This window comes from Carcharhinus amblyrhynchos, unplaced genomic scaffold, assembly GCF_965287045.1.
Source record: "Carcharhinus amblyrhynchos unplaced genomic scaffold, sCarAmb.v2.hapA scaffold_464, whole genome shotgun sequence".
Taxonomy (NCBI): Eukaryota; Metazoa; Chordata; class Chondrichthyes; order Carcharhiniformes; family Carcharhinidae; genus Carcharhinus; species Carcharhinus amblyrhynchos.
The window spans coordinates 1-17,332 of record NW_027650204.1 but is presented as its reverse complement, the minus strand read 5'-3'; the positions used below and the strand labels follow the sequence as shown (position 1 = coordinate 17,332).

Genomic DNA, 17,332 nt, shown 5'->3' with positions numbered 1-17,332 from the left:
CCTGCTGATTTGAGTGTTTCGATTGGATCAGAACTCGCTGCTCCAAACTCTGGCACATTCCGGCCTAGTCCATTCAGGCTTTCCCAGTTGGACAGGTCCCTCTGCCCCTGGATGCAGCTAACGTCCCTTTTTACTGCTTCCCCCACACTCTAAAAGCCGCAGCCTTTACCCCGCTGGCTCCTGCCCCCCCACCCACCTTCACCCGGCTCACGCCCACACTCACCGGGAGTCAGCTCCGTCCTGCCATCCTGCGATCCTTCCTTTCCAGCTGCCGTTACGGCTGGGTTCTGGCTGTTCCTCTGCTGGGCGTTCTGTGACTGGGAGCTGTCGGTCTGCTCACGCCACTGGGCATAGCTGTGGTCAAGAGAGGGCGGGGCGACAGCATTGGGGTGCACACCGCTGTGGGAGCAGGGAGAGAGAGAGAGAGCGAGGAGGTTAGCGATAAGGTGAGTTAAAAAGAACAGAAAGATCACGTCAGGGTGTTGGAGTATAAAGAACGCGTACACACAGCTTCAATCTATCCCACACAGTGCGTCCCACTCCTCGAATCACCTCCCCCACCCCAGCATATCTGGTCGACTTACGTGATGGTGGATGAAGACTGACCCTAGGACTTTGAGGGGAGCACCGCCATAACCCTGTCCCCCACAGACAGAACAACATTTTAATGTTTCATTGGAGACATGGCATCTAACAGTGCGGCGCTCCCTCAGCACTGACCCTCTGACAGTGCGGCGCTCCCTCAGTACTGACCCTCTGACAGTGCGGCGCTCCCTCAGCACTGACCCTCTGACAGTGCGGCGCTCCCTCAGCACTGACCCTCTGACAGTGAGACACTCCCTCAGTACTGACCCTCTGACAGTGCGGCACTCCCTCAGCACTGACCCTCTGACAGTGCGGCGCTCCCTCAGCACTGACCCTCTGACAGTGCGGCACTCCCTCAGCACTGACCCTCTGACAGTGCGGCACTCCCTCAGCACTGACCCTCTGACAGTGCAGCACTCCCTCAGTACTGACCCTCTGACAGTGCGGCACTCCCTCAGCACTGACCCTCTGACAGTGCGGCACTCCCTCAGCACTGACCCTCTGACAAAGCGGCACTCCCTCAGCACTGACCCTCTGACAGTGCGGCACTCCCTCAGCACTGACCCTCTGACAATGCGGCACTCCCTCAGCACTGACCCTCACGGTGCGGCACTCCCTCAGTACTGACCCTCTGACAGTGCGGCACTCCCTCAGTGCTGACCCTCTGACAGTGCGGCACTCCCTCAGTGCTGACCCTCTGACAGTGCGGCACTCCCTCAGTGCTGACCCTCTGACAGTGCGGCACTCCCTCAGTGCTGACCCTCTGACAGTGCGGCACTCCCTCAGCACTGACCCTCTGACAATGCGGCACTCCCTCAGCACTGACCCTCACGGTGCGGCACTCCCTCAGTACTGACCCTCTGACAGTGCGGCACTCCCTCAGTGCTGACCCTCTGACAGTGCGGCACTCCCTCAGTGCTGACCCTCTGACAGTGCGGCACTCCCTCAGTGCTGACCCTCTGACAGTGCGGCACTCCCTCAGTGCTGACCCTCTGACAGTGCGGCACTCCCTCAGTGCTGACCCTCTGACAGTGCGGCACTCCCTCAGTGCTGACCCTCTGACAGTGCGGCACTCCCTCAGTGCTGACCCTCTGACAGTGCGGCACTCCCTCAGTGCTGACCCTCTGACAGTGCGGCACTCCCTCAGTGCTGACCCTCTGACAGTGCGGCACTCCCTCAGTGCTGACCCTCTGACAGTGCAGCACTCCCTCAGTGCTGACCCTCTGACAGTGCGGCACTCCCTCAGCACTGACCCTCTGACAGTGCGGCGCTCCCTCAGCACTGACCCTCTGACAGTGCGGCATTCCCTCAGCACTGACCCTCTGACAGTGCGGCACTCCCTCAGCACTGACCCTCTGACAGTGCGGCACTCCCTCAGCACTGACCCTCTGACAGGGCGGCACTCCCTCAGCACTGACCCTCTGACAGGGCGGCACTCCCTCAGCACTGACCCTCTGACAGTGCGGCACTCCCTCAGCACTGACCCTCTGACTATAACATGAAAAACGTGAAGGGGTCTCGTTGTGGGTGGGATTTCTGCAGTGAGGGGGAATAAGGGTCAGCAGAAGCGGTTTCAACTCTGATTTTTACTCACTTGGGTAAGTTTCCCGATTCCTGCCAATACTTGGAGTCTTGAACCTTGAACCAGGGGAAGATGCGGTCCATTTGCTGTGTCAGTGGAGAGGCAACGAGAGATCTGTTAGTGATTTATTATCACCAGCTCACTGAGGGAGCACAGGACAGAAAAGGGGAGCACAGAGAGGGGGAGGGGAACGCAGGGATGGGGAAGCACAGAGTGGGGTGGGATCATGGATCGGGGAAGGGGGGCATGGAGTTGGGGAAGGTGGAAAGCTTGGTCAGTAAAATTCAGGCCTGTAGCTTTTACCTTTATAAAATAGGCCTTTGCGGATAAATTGGCTTTCCGGGTATCGGGAAACTCCAGCTCCTCATCAATGCTGCTCTGAATTATTCTCACCACATCATCAGAAAAATCCACCTGCAGAAAAATACAAACACAAATTTTGTATCTAACCCCGTGCTGTACCTGTCCTGGGAGTGTTTGATGGGGGGACAGTGTAGAGGGAGCTTTACTCTGTATCTAACCCCGTGCTGTACCTGTCCTGGGAGTGTTTGATGGGGGACAGTGTAGAGGGAGCTTTACTCTGTATCTAACCCCGTGCTGTACCTGTCCTGGGAGTGTTTGATGGGGGACAGTGTAGAGGGAGCTTTACTCTGTATCTAACCCCGTGCTGTACCTGTCCTGGGAGTGTTTGATGGGGGGACAGTGTAGAGGGAGCTTTACTCTGTATCTAACCCCGTGCTGTACCTGTCCTGGGAGTGTTTGATGGGGGACAGTGTAGAGGGAGCTTTACTCTGTATCTAACCCTGTGCTGTACCTGTTCTAGAAGTCATGGTGAGGAAATGCCTGCATTGAACTGGGTTAAGCACAGTAAGAAGTCTGAAAACACCAGGTTGAAATGTAACAGGTTTATCCAGTAGCATGAGCTTTCAGAGTGTGAGTGAAGATTTGGGTCACAAACAGGGCATGTACACTCACAAACTCAATTACAAGGTAATGGTTGGAATGTGAGTCTTTACAGGTAATCAAGTCTTAAAGATACAGACAATGTGAGTGGAGAGAGGGTTAAGCACAGGTTAAAGAGATGTGTATTGTCTCCAGACAGGACAGTTAGTGAAATTTTACAAACCCAGGCAAGTCGTGGGGGTTACAGATAGTGTGACATGAACCCAAGATCCCGGTTCAGGCTGTCCTCATGTGTGCGAAACTTGGTTATCAGTCTATCTGCTCAGTTACTCTGCGCTGTCGTGTGTTGTGAAGGCCGCCTTGGAGAACGTTTACCCTAAGGTCAGAGGCTGAATGCCCGTGAGCGCTGAAGTGTTCCCCAACAGGAAGGGAACAGTCTTGCCTGGTGATTGTCGAGTGATGTTCATTCATCCGTTGCCGTAATGTCTGCATGGTCTCCCCAATGTACCATGCCTCGGGATATCCTTTCCTGCAGCGTATCTTGGGCTCATGTCACACTATCTGAAACCCCCACGACTTGCCTGGGCTTGCAAAATCTCACTAACTGTCCTGTCTGGAGACAATACACATCTCTTTAACCTGTGCTTAACCCTCTCTCCACTCACATTGTCTGCACCTGTAAAGACTCACATTACAATCATTATCTTGTAAATTGAGTTTATGTCTATAGATGCCTTTTTTGTGAACCCAAGTCTCCACTCACCTGATGAAGGGGCAGCGCTCTGAAAGCTCATGAATCCAAATAAACTGGTTGGACTTTAACCTGCATTACGAGACTTGTTACTGTCCAGGGAGTGTTTGATGGGGGACAGTGTAGAGGGAACTTTACTCTGTGTCTAACCCCGTGCTGTACCTGTCCTGGGAGTGTTTGATGGGCGGGGGGGACAGTGTAGAGGGAGCTTTACTCTGTATCTAACCCCATGCTGTACCTGTCCTGGGAGTGTTTGATGAGGGGGGACAGTGTAGAGGGAGTTTTCCTCTTTATCTAACCCCGTGCTGTACCTGTCCTGGGAGTGTTTGATGGGGGGGGGACAGCGTAGAGGGAGCTTTACTCTGTATCTAACCCCGTGCTGTACCTGTCCTGGGAGTGTTTGATGGGGGGACAGTGTAGAGGGAGCTTTACTCTGTATCTCACCCCGTGCTGTACCAGTCCTGGGAGTGTTTGATGGGGGCGGGGACAGCGTAGAGGGAGCTTTACTCTGTATCTAACCCCGTGCTGTACCTGTCCTGGGAGTGTTTGATGGGGGGGACAGTGTAGAGGGAGCTTTACTCTATCTAACCCCGTGAACAGCTGCATTCCCTCGTTTGCCCCGCACTCACCACAGAGGAATATTCTCCACCTTCAAACTTGGCCCTCACTCCATCCAGGTCACAGGGGCTGTCGGTGTCAAACACGTCCAAATCGTCATCGCCATACTATGTGATGGGAAGGGGGTGGACAGAGAAGAGGAAATAGCGTTGGTACCTTCTCCTCGCTCACTACCCCGACAGCTTGTCCCACAGCAGCGGAGAGATCCCACACTCACTGATCACGTTCTGGTCCACACTCCCTCTTCCTCACGCGCACACTCCCTCTCCCTCTCACACACACACACACACACACACTGGGACAGACAGACACACACACACACACACACTGGGACACACACACACACACACACACACTGGGACAGACACACACACACACACACACTGGGACAGACACACACACACACACACACACACACACTGGGACAGACACACACACACTGGGACAGACACACACACACACACACACACACTGGGACAGACACACACACACACACACACACTGGGACAGACACACACACACACACACACACACACACTGGGACAGACACACACACACACACACACACACACACTGGGACAGACACACACACACACACACACACACACTGGGACAGACACACACACACACACACACACACACACACTGGGACAGACACACACACACACACAGGGACAGACACACACACACACACACACAGGGACAGACACACACACACACACACACACACAGGGACAGACACACACACACACACACACACTGGGACAGACAGACACACACACACACACACAGGGACAGACACACACACACACACACACACTGGGACAGACACACACACACACACACACACTGGGACAGACACACACACACACACACACACACACTGGGACAGACACACACACACACACACAATGGGACAGACACACACACACACACACACACACACACACACACACACACACTGGGACAGACACACACACACACACACACACTGGGACAGACACACACACACACACAGGGACAGACACACACACACACACACACACTGGGACAGACACACACACACACACACACACTGGGACAGACACACACACACACACACACTGGGACAGACACACACACACACACACACACTGGGACAGACACACACACACACACTGGGACAGACACACACACACACACACACACACACACTGGGACAGACACACACACACACACACACACACACACTGGGACAGACACACACACACACACACACACACACTGGGACAGACACACACACACACACACACACACACAGGGACAGACACACACACACACACAGGGACAGACACACACACACACACACACTGGGACACACACACACACACACACACACACACAGGGACAGACACACACACACACACAGGGACAGACACACACACACACACACACTGGGACAGACACACACACACACACACACACTGGGACAGACACACACACACACACACACTGGGACAGACACACACACACACACACACTGGGACAGACACACACACACACACACACTGGGACAGACACACACACACACACACACACACTGGGACAGACACACACACACACACACTGGGACAGACACACACACACACACACACACACACACTGGGACAGACACACACACACACACACACACTGGGACAGACACACACACACACACTGGGACAGACACACACACACACACTGGGACAGACACACACACACACACACACACTGGGACAGACACACACACACAAACCTGACAAAAACAGCCTGAATTCAGAGTCACTTATAATGCAGAAAAAAGAGCAAGGACATTGCAGAGCAGAGGAAATCCTTCAGGATTTCTCACAAAACCACCTCGAGACATATAAGGACCAAGTGAACATAAGTTCACTAAAGAGAGAGACAGAGAGCGAGAGAGAGACAGAAAGAGGCAGAGAGAATGAGAGCGCGAGAGGGGGAGGCAGGCCGGGGGGGGGAGTCAGGGTGAGAGAGACAGATTTAGGGAGTGGGTGTAGCGGTTGGAGAAGGTTACAGAGATAGGGAGGGGTGTAGGGGCTGCAGGAGGTTACAGAGATAGGGAGGGGTGTAGGGGCTGGAGGAGGTTACAGAGATAGGGAGGGGTGTAGGGGCTGGAGGAGGTTACAGAGATAGGGAGGAGGTGTAGGGGCTGGAGAAGGTTACAGAGATAGGGAGGAGTGTAGCGGATGGGGAAGATTGCAGGGATAGGGAGGGGAGATCGCAGGGATAGGGAGGGGAGATCGCAGGGATAGGGAGGGGAGATCGCAGGGTGAGAATCTCTCAAGCACAGGACAGTGGATTACTCTCTCAGGGGAAACGGCTGCCCGGATCGAGACAGAGCGATGCTGGGCACAGTCGTCGAGGCCATTCCGCCCAGCGTGCTGAGCTTGTCCTTACCTCCCTGTGCTTGACAAGGTGAGAGGTTAGCCGTGAGGTGAGCAGTCCGGTCAGCACCTGCTTGAGTCCGGACAGGAGTTCGCTGGTGACCACCTCCTGCCATTCTGCTGGCTTTCCCTCCATGCACGGCAGGCACGTGTACACAATATTATCAGGGAGGTTTGACAGGATCTCATACATCTCATCTGGAAAGGCCACAGATAAACAGAGGCAGAGTGAGTCCACAGCAAAACACCAACAAATACATCCCAATCACTACCCAAGCACAGCAAGAAGCCATTAAATCCCAACAGTGCAGAACAAGACCATTCAGTCTGTCAAGTCTGCACTAACTCTCCGACAGGGCATCTATACTCAATCCCACCCCTGCCCTGTACCAGTAATCCTGCACATTTATCCAGACAATGCACCTAACCCCCACATCTTTGGACACTAAGGGACAATTTAGCATGGCCAATCCACCTAACCTGCACATCTTTGGACCATGGAAGGAAAATGGAGTACCCGGAGGAAACCCACGCAAACACAGGGAGAACGTGCAGACTCCACACAGACAATGACCCAAGCCGGGAATTGAACTTGGGTCCCTGATGTTGTGAGGCAGCAGTGCGAATCACTGTGCCACCGTGTCACACTGTGATCATTCATCCTGAAGGTTCCCAGCATCCGCAAGCTCAGGCTTCCAAGGGGGAATAAATATATGAGAAAAGAATAGAAGGGTGTATTGACGGGGTTGAGATGTGTAGTTTAGGGGGGATTAGCCATGATAAATTGCCCCTTAGTGTCTAAAGATGTGTAGGTTCGGTGGATTGGCCACGGTAAGTGTGCAGGGTTACTGGGATAGGTGGGGCTGGATTGGGGAATCAGTGCAGAGAGTGGAGATGGGGCTCTGATGATACACCTCTGGGCTGTTCCTCTCTCCACTGGGGGTGCCTGCGTATCAGAGGGTTCCCTGGTACACAGTCCAGGACAGGAGCTGCTCCTGCAGCAAGGTAGAACAAGACAGTCTGGAGGCGGGGAGAGAGAGAGAGTGAGTCTGTTGGGGGAAGAGGATGGTTGGCGCGGTGCCCACATCGCTTCACCACTCACCTGAAACACCTTCACACTTTGCGTGTACCCAGTGGTCACATTTTGAGCACTGCATCATCTTGCTCTCGTAATCATTATCTTCATAGCACTTAGTGCAGATGGGGCAATAATTCCCTGGGTAAACCACAAACACAACACTACAGTTCAGTACGTGGCACACCGCAATTAATCAAATTCCAGCACACAAACACATCGGAACATGTTGTAACAATGTTGGGAGTCTGCTATAGACCTCCCAACAGGAGACAGAGGAGCAGATGTGTAGTCAGATTGGGAAAAGGTGTGAAAAAAGCAGGGTGGATTGCAATGGGTGACTTTAACTTCCTCCATACTGTCTGGAACACTTTTCCAGCCAGGGGCTCAGATAGAACATAGAAAAACTACAGCACAAACAGGCCCTTCAGCCCACAAGCTGCGCCAATGATATCCATACCTACTAGGCTTACCGATAACCCTCAATTCTATTAAGTCCCACGTACTCATCCTGAAGTCTCTTAAAAGACCCTAACGAATTTGCCTCTACCACCACCAACGGCAGCGATTCCACTCACCCACCACCCTCTGAGTGAAAAACTTACCCCTGACATCTCCTCTGTACCTACTCCCCAGCACCTTAAACCTGTGTCCTCTCATAGCAACCATTTCAGCCCTGGGAAACAGCCTCTGACAATCCACCTTATCTATTCCTCTCAACATCTTATACACTTCTATCAGGTCGCCTCTCAACCTTCATCTCTCTAAAAAGAGTCCCAGCTCCCTCAACCTATCCTCATAAGGCATGCCACCCAATTCAGGCAACATTCTTGTAAATCTCCTCTGCACCCTCTCAATAGCTTCCACATCCTTCCTGTAATGAGGCAACCAGAACTGAGCACAGTATAGGGAGCAATTTGTCAGATAGGTGCAGGAGGGCTTTTTGATACAATTCAACCAAGAGTGGGGTGGTGGTGCTGGTGGTGGATTGAGAGCTGCTCTCTGAGGGCAAATCCACATCTGGGAGACTGTTACAGGCCAGGTGATTGAGGTGCGGGACAGGGATGTCCCCCAGAAACAGAGGGTAGAAATGGCAGGATTCAGGAACCATGGATGACAAGGGAAATTGTTAGCTTAATCAAAAGGAAAATATACAATAGCTCTAGGCATGTAAAAATGGCAAAGCCCTAAGGAGTACAGTGAAAGTAGGAAGGAACTTAAACATGGAATTAGGAGGGCTAAAAGGAGCCATGTAATAAATATCTTCAGCAAACAGGGTCAAGGAGAATCCCAAGGCTTCTTATGTATATATTAGGAACAAGAGGATAGCAAAAGACAGACTGGGCCCACTCAAGGTCAATGGAGGGAAGTTATGTGCAGAGCCACAGAAGTGGATGAGATCTTCAATGTGTACTCAGTATCATGTGACGGATGTTGAGGTCAGGGGTAGGTGTGTGAACGCTTCAGAAAATGTTAATATTTCAAAGGAGGAAGTGTTGAGTGTCCTAAATTTCATTAAGGTAGGATCTACCCCAGATTACTGCGGGAGGCAAGGGAAAAAATAGACGGAGCTGTAACAGATATCTTCACATCCTCTTTGACCAGAGGCGAGGTTCCAGAGGACTGGGAGAACAGCCAATGTAGTTTCCCCTCTTTAAGAAAGGAAGCAGGGATAATCCAGAAATTATAGGGCAGTGAGCCTGTCAGTGGGTGGGGAAGCTTTTGGAGGAGATACTGAGGGACAGGACATACGAACATTCAGAGGAAAATGGACCAGTTAATGACAGATAGCATGGCTTTGTACATTTAAGAGGCACCTGGATCGGTGCATGAATAGGGGGGGAATAAAGGGATACGGACCGAGTAAGGACATCACGATCGGCACTGGCTTGGAGGACAAAGGCCTTTCCTCTGTTCCTTCTTATCAAAGGGAACCACATCTCACCCAGCTTTACCAAGCAGGTCAACAGTGCTCCCTTTACACTATCCCCCATCAAACACTCCCAGGACAGGTACAGCATGGGGTTAGATACAGAGTAAAGCTCTCTCTACACTGTCCCCATCAAACATTCCCAGAACAGGTACAGCATGGGGTTAGATACAGAGTAAAGCTCCCTCTACAATGTCCCCATCAAATACTCCCAGGACAGGTACAGCACAGGGTTAGATACAGAGTAAAGCTCCCTCTACACTGTCCCCCCATCAAACACTCCCAGGACAGGTACAGCACAGGGTTAGATACAGAGTAAAGCTCCCTCTACACTGTCCCCACTTACTTGTCAGAGAGGCGAGGGAAGCCTGGACCCAGATATCAGTCTCCAGCACCCGTCCACCTTCACCTTTCCCCGATGTTAATGCTTACCTTTCTCAAAGAGATTGGCGCAGTCATTACACAGGGTGAAATCATATGACCACTCAGCGTCCCAGCTCCTGCCGGGGGTGGTGGCTCCACAGCTTTTACACCGCACACACTTGGGACAGACCTGGTCAGGGAGGAGAGGGAAGAGAAGGGAGTCAGGAACACCGGCATCCAGTTCACATCTCACACAACAGCCATCAGTAACAGAGGGACAAACTGTGGGGGTCTGTGATTCCCCCACATGATGACAGGATGAGGGTCTGTGATTCCCCCACGCGGTGACGGGACGGGGGGGGGGGGGGGGGGGGGTCTGCGATTCCCCCACACGGTGACGGGACGGGGGTCTGCGATTCCCCCACACGGTGACGGGACGGGACGGGGGGGGGGGCGGTCTGCGATTCCCCCACACGGTGACGGGACGGGGGTCTGCGATTCCCCCACACGGTGACGGGACGGGGGTCTGTGATTCCCCCACACGGTGACGGGACGGGGGGTCTGTGATTCCCCCACACGGTGACGGGATGGGGGGGGGTCTGTGATTCCCCCACACGGTGACGGGACGGGGGTCTGTGATTCCCCCACACGGTGACGGGACGGGGGGGTCTGTGATTCCCCCACACGGTGACGGGACGGGGGGGTCTGTGATTCCCCCACACGGTGACAGGACGGGGGGGTCTGTGATTCCGCCACACGGTGATGGGATGTGGTGGGTGGGGTTCCCTGCCGGGGGAGGGGGACTTACCCAGGTCTGCCTCTTTTTGCTTGGTTTGGTTGGATAGTTTGGCCCTAAGCAGGCAGCATGGTAGGTAGCCCGACACTTGTTACACTCCAGAAGATGCTGCAGGCAGAAAGCAGACAAGGCTCAGTGACAGAACACAGATCCATTCTTGTGGCAAGCCGGAGCAGCACATCACACAGCAGTGCCCAGGACAAATGTGGTTACCACAGGCACGTTCCTGCACACAGAAAGATCCCAGAAACAAAAAGCATCTTCCCTTTGTGAACCGGTATTCCCCTCTGTACTGCGGCACTCCCTCAGTACTGACCCTCTGACAGTGCGGCGCTCCCTCAGCACTGACCCTCTGACAGTGCGGCACTCCCTCAGCACTGACCCTCTGACAGTGCGGCACTCCTCAGCACTGACCCTCTGACAGTGCGGCACTCCCTCAGCACTGACCCTCTGACAGTGCGGCACTCCCTCAGCACTGACCCTCTGACAGTGCGGCACTCCCTCAGCACTGACCCTCTGACAGTGCGGCACTCCCTCAGCACTGACCCTCTGACAGTGCGGCACTCCCTCAGCACTGACCTCTGACAGTGCGGCACTCCCTCAGCGCTGACCCTCTGACAGTGCGGCACTCCCTCAGCGCTGACCCTCTGACAGTGCGGCACTCCCTCAGCACTGACCCTCTGACAGTGCGGCACTCCCTCAGCACTGACCCTCTGACAGTGCGGCACTCCCTCAGCACTGACCCTCTGACAGTGCGGCACTCCCTCAGCACTGACCCTCTGACAGTGCGGCACTCCCTCAGTACTGACCCTCTGACAGTGCGGCACTCCCTCAGCACTGACCCTCTGACAGTGCGGCACTCCCTCAGCACTGACCCTCTGACAGTGCGGCACTCCCTCAGCACTGACCCTCTGACAGTGCGGCGCTCCCTCAGCACTGACCCTCTGACAGTGCGGCGCTCCCTCAGCACTGACCCTCTGACAGTGCGGCGCTCCCTCAGCACTGACCCTCTGACAGTGCGGCACTCCCTCAGTACTGACCCTCTGACAGTGCGGCGCTCCCTCAGCACTGACCCTCTGACAGTGCGGCACTCCCTCAGCACTGACCCTCTGACAGTGCGGCGCTCCCTCAGCACTGACCCTCTGACAGTGCGGCGCTCCCTCAGCACTGACCCTCTGACAGTGCGGCACTCCCTCAGCACTGACCCTCTGACAGTGCGGCGCTCCCTCAGCACTGACCCTCTGACAGTGCGGCACTCTGGGAATGTGGGCCTTCCTTTGATTGCCATTTCCTCTCCGCTGCTATTCTGGTTGGGAATGTCTCTGAAGCTGATTCCAGTCTGCTACCCCACCCCCTGCAACCCTCACTAATCCCATTCCCATTGGGAAAGGCCCCTCTCCCCTGCACATTCCCATTGGCAAGGCCCCCCACCCCTCAGCACTCCCACTGAAAATGGCCCCTCACCCCTGCGCACTCCCATTCCCTTTGGGAAAAGCCGCCTTGCCCTCAGTAATCCTATTCCCACTGGGAGAGGCCCCTGCCCCACTGGACTCCCATTCCCACTGGGAGAGGCCCCTGCCCCACTGGACTCCCATTCCCACTGGGAGAGGCCCCTGCCCCACTGGACTCCCATTCCCACTGGAGAGGCCCCTGCCCCACTGGACTCCCATTCGGGACGGCCCCCTCATCCCAATACCTTGGAGGCTTTGCTCTTGCGGCCACAGACATGGCAGAATTTGCAGCGACGACAGCACCAGTTCTCCTTCTGCTCCGCAGACGGCCTCTCCCTCTCGTCCAGACAGAAGCTGTGGAACGGTTCACAGCACACCTGACAATAAATCATCTGGTGTGGCGGGAGAATGGGGTTTAAAGGGGAGAGAGAGAGGGGGATAAAGAGAGAGATCACAGTCAGAAACCACGGCCCACCAACACAACAGTCTCCAAGCGTAACTAACAGGAGCGAGGATAGGTCATTTGCTCCATCAATACTAACCCTCTGCCACAATCAGATCATTGGCTGAGAGGATTGTGGTCTCCTCTCCCACTTTCCCGTCTGTTCCCCAACCCCATAACCTGCGTCCCACCCCGATCAAAATTCTGTCTAACTTTGAATATACTCAAAGACCCCCCCCCACCCGTCCCCCACCGGCTCTGACAGACTCCGCCGCTCTCGGTGTGGGTGGGGGGGGTCGGGAGAGAAAGAGAGCTACATAACTCAATGGCACAGGAGAAACAACGCCTCTACTTTCTCAGAAGACCAAGGAAATTTGGCATGTCCGCTACGTCTCTCACCAACTTTTACAGATGCCCCACAGAAAGCATCCTTTCTGGTTGTATCACAGCTTGGTCTGGGCTCCTGCTCGGCCCAAGACCACAAGGAACTACAAAAGGTTGTGAATGTAGCCCAATCCATCACACAACCAGCCTCCCATCCATTGACTCTATCTACACTTCCCGCTGCCTCGGGAAAGCAGCCAGCATAATCAAGGACCCCCCACAACCCCGGACATTCTCTCTTCCACCTTCTTCTGTCGGGAAATAGATACAAAACTCTGAGGTCCCGTACCAACCGACTCAAGAACAGCTTCTTCCCTGCTGCTGTCAGACTTTTGAATGGACCTACCTCACATTAATCTGATCTTTCTCTATACCCTAGCTATGACTGTAACACTACATTCTACACTCTCTCCATTCCTTCTCTATGAATGGTATGCTTTGTCCATATAGTGTGCAAGAAACAATACTTTTCACTGTATGTTAATACATGTGACAATAATCAAATCAAAAATCAGCCTCTTCTTTTTACACTTGGTCCCCTTGCCCTAGATTCTCACTCCCAGACCCGCCCCCACTGAAGGGAGAAATCACCAGCACATCCACCCCATCTCACCCCCTGAAAATCATATGTATGATTCGAGCCTGTTACACAGGGACAGGAGGAAGCCATTCAGCCCCTCGAGCCTGTTATACAGGAACAGGAGGAGGTCCCATTCAGCCCCTTGAGCCTGTTACACAGGAACAGGAGGAAGCCATTCAGCCCCTCGAGCCTGTTACACAGGAACAGGAGGAGGTCCCATTCAGCCCCTTGAGCCTGTTACACAGGAACAGGAGGAGGCCATTCAGCCCTCGAGCCTGTTACACAGGAACAGGAGGAGGCCATTCACCATTCCAGCTTGCTCCTCCACTCAATTGGTGCAGTGTGGATCTGCATATTAACTCCTTCACCCCTTGATCTTGATCCCGTAGCCTCGGAGCTCATAAGCTCAGCTCCCAAGCTGAGAAACATTAATCTGGGCTCCGCGATGCCCAGTTGCTCCCACACAGCCTCATCGATGTAGGTGGTAGTGGAGGTGGTCTTGCAGAAAGGGGCATCACAGGCTGTGTTGGCAACTGAACCGTGCAGGCGTGCTTACCTCATGACGCCCTTGACTTGCACACAGCAGGCAGAGAACCCTGGGGAGGATGGGCACAGACGATAGCACACTCAGACCACCCATCAGCCAAACATTTTCAATGCTGCAGTCCTCCTGGGAGGGAGTGGTGGGGACAGAGAGAGAGAGAGTGAGAGCAGAGGAGTTAACATCGCACGGCAGGAGCAGACAGCAAACCAACTGAGACAAAGTCAGAGAACCCCTGCAGTGCACAAGGCGGCCATTCAGCCCATTGAACCTGCACCAACAACCACCTCAGCCAGGCCCTATCCCTGTAACTCCACATATTTACCTGCTCGTCCCCTTGACATGGACAATTTAGCATGGCCAATCCACCTAACCTGCACATCTTTGGACACTAAGGGGCAATTTAGCATGGCCAATCCACCCTAACCTACACATCTTTGGACACTAAGGGGCAATTTAGCACGGCCACATCTCATGAATGCTTCTAACAAAAAGGCACTCCGTGCCTACCAAATGAATCGAGTTGCGTATATAACACGAGGGGAGGCACGCTGTTGCCTCACACTCCAGGGACCCGGATCGATTCCTGGCTTGCGCCTTTCTGTGTGTGTGATTGTGTGTGTGTGTGTGTGTGTGTGTGTGTGTGTGTGTGTGGAGTCTGCACGGGTTTCCTCTGGGTGCTCTGGTTTTCACCCACAGTCTGGAAAGACGTGCTGGTTTGGTGGATTGATCGTGCTAAATTACCCCTTAGGTGTTTAGGTTAGAAATATAGAAACTAGGAGCAGGAGGAGGCCACTCGGCCCTTCGAGCCTGCTCTGCCATTCATTTTGATCGTGGCTGATCATCAAATTCAATATCCTGATTTCCCCCTTCCCTCATTCGGCTCATCGAGTCTCCCTCGACCACAATCGGCACCCAGGTCCTATCTCAATAACCCCGTGCATTTACCCTAGCTCGTGCCCCTGCCGCTGAGGGGCAATTTAGCATGGCCAATCCACCTAACCAGTCTTTTGGAATGTGGAGGAAAACCAGAGCACCCGGAGGAAACCCACGCAGACACGGGGAGAACATGCAGACTCCAAACAGACAGTGACCCAAGCGAGGAATTGAGCCCGCGTCCCTGGCGCTGTGAGGCAGCAGTGCTAATCACCATGGCCACCCACAATATTCCTTGAAATAAAACAATGCTTTTGCCTCAGTTGCTATACAGCATGGGAACTAGGTGAGTTGGATTGGCCAGGGTAAATGTGTCGGGTTATGGGGATAGGGTGAGAGGGGCGGGCCCGGCAGAGTGCTTTTCGAAAAGCAGGTGGAGACTCGAGAGGCCGGTTGGCCTCGGTCTGTACCGCAGGGATACTATGGATTCTACGAACAAGGGAGAGCCAAGCCCCCGATTGCCTGCACGCTGTATGTTTCACTCCTGTCGCCGCCGGCTCACCTTGAAGTCTACTCGTATCCGATGCACGCCGTCCGATGGTCCCTTCTGCCTGCCGCTGTTACTGTTGGTGAACGGACTGAGCGGACTCAGCACCAGCTGCTCCTGCTTACTCAGCAGCACCGGACGGTCCTGGGAGAGGGGGTGGGGGGGTGTGGTAGACACAGAGAGTACAGGAATGAGATAGAGAATCTGGTGAACTGGTGCGGCAACAATAATCTCTCCCTCAATGTCAACAAAACGAAGGAGATTGTCATCGACTTCAGGAAGTGTAAAGGAGAACATGCCCCTGTCTACATCAACAGAGAACGAAGTAGAAAGGATCGACAGCTTTGGTGTTCAGACTACCAACAAGCTGTCCTGGTCCCCCCCACGCCGACACTATAGTTAAGAAAGCCCCACCAACGCCTCTACTTTCTCAGAAGACTCAGGAAATTTGGCATGTCAGCTACAACTCTCACCAACTTTTACAGATGCCCCATAGAAAGCATTCTTTCTGGTTGTATCACAGCTTGGTATGGGCTCCTGCTCTGCCCAAGATCACAAGAAACTACAAAAGGGTGGTGAATGTAGCCCAACCCATCACACAAACCAGCCTCCCATCCATTGACTCTGTCTACACTTCCCACCGTCACGGGAAAAACAGCCAGAATAATCAACGACCCCCCACACCCCGGACATTCTCTTTTCCCCCTTCTTCCTTCAGGAAAAGATACAAAAGTCTGAGGTCCTGTACCGACCGACTCAAGAACAGCTTCTTCCCTGCTGCTGTCAGATTTTTGAATGAAACCGACCTCGCATTAAGTTGATCTTTCTCTACACCCTCGCTGTGACTGTAACACTACATTCTGCACCCTCTCCTTCCTTCTCTATGAACAGTATGTTTTGTCTGTAGAGCACAAGAAACAATGCTTTTCACTCTTTGATAATACAGGTGACAATAATAAATCAAATCAAACCAAACATTAAGGCTATCTGCTCCTCCTTCACCCACTCCCGCACCCCACCCATCACTCTCACATGCTGCCAGCCCCCTCACCTCTCATATCAACCTCCATCAAATCTGCCTCCCCCACACACTCAGGCTGTGTATTCCAGGCCCTAACTACTCCATGTACCTACACCACACGGGAACTGCAGTGGGCTCAAGATGGCGGCTTGATCCACCCCCTTCTCAAGGGGGTAATTAGGGATGGGGGGGGGCGTAAATGCTGGGCCAGTGAGGCCCATGTCCCGGGGAATGAATCAATGAGCACACTCACCTTTTCTCTGCTCTTGCGGGATTTGAGTTGTAAGGGTTTCAGCCGTCCATGATCATCCATTATAGACTGCAGGTCATCTGAAGGTCAGGACAGCGAGAGGGCCAGCATCAGACAGGAAAATAACTCACATCACCCTCGCCATGCCCCACTCAGCACAACCCCAAACCCCCTCCCACCCCCAACAACCCCAAACCCCCTCCCCACCCCCAAC

At 53.8% G+C, this 17,332-nt stretch overlaps 1 protein-coding gene across 1 annotated transcript in view; it reads right to left on the bottom strand.

Moving 5' to 3' along the window:
* Positions 1–17,198, bottom strand: part of LOC145339438 (histone-lysine N-methyltransferase 2A-like) — a gene marked incomplete at its 5' end in the record, with an annotated part of 52,876 nt that extends 35,678 nt beyond the window's left edge. Inside the window, 12 exons of the mRNA XM_080183907.1 lie at positions 224–399; positions 2,180–2,253; positions 2,471–2,581; positions 4,451–4,546; positions 6,876–7,060; positions 7,965–8,078; positions 10,300–10,420; positions 11,039–11,134; positions 12,723–12,869; positions 14,440–14,553; positions 15,863–15,991; positions 17,122–17,198. Coding sequence (XP_080040033.1) covers positions 224–399; positions 2,180–2,253; positions 2,471–2,581; positions 4,451–4,546; positions 6,876–7,060; positions 7,965–8,078; positions 10,300–10,420; positions 11,039–11,134; positions 12,723–12,869; positions 14,440–14,553; positions 15,863–15,991; positions 17,122–17,198 — 1,440 coding nt within the window. The remainder of the gene's footprint in view (positions 1–223; positions 400–2,179; positions 2,254–2,470; positions 2,582–4,450; positions 4,547–6,875; positions 7,061–7,964; positions 8,079–10,299; positions 10,421–11,038; positions 11,135–12,722; positions 12,870–14,439; positions 14,554–15,862; positions 15,992–17,121) is intronic.
* Positions 17,199–17,332: the final 134 nt, after the last annotated feature.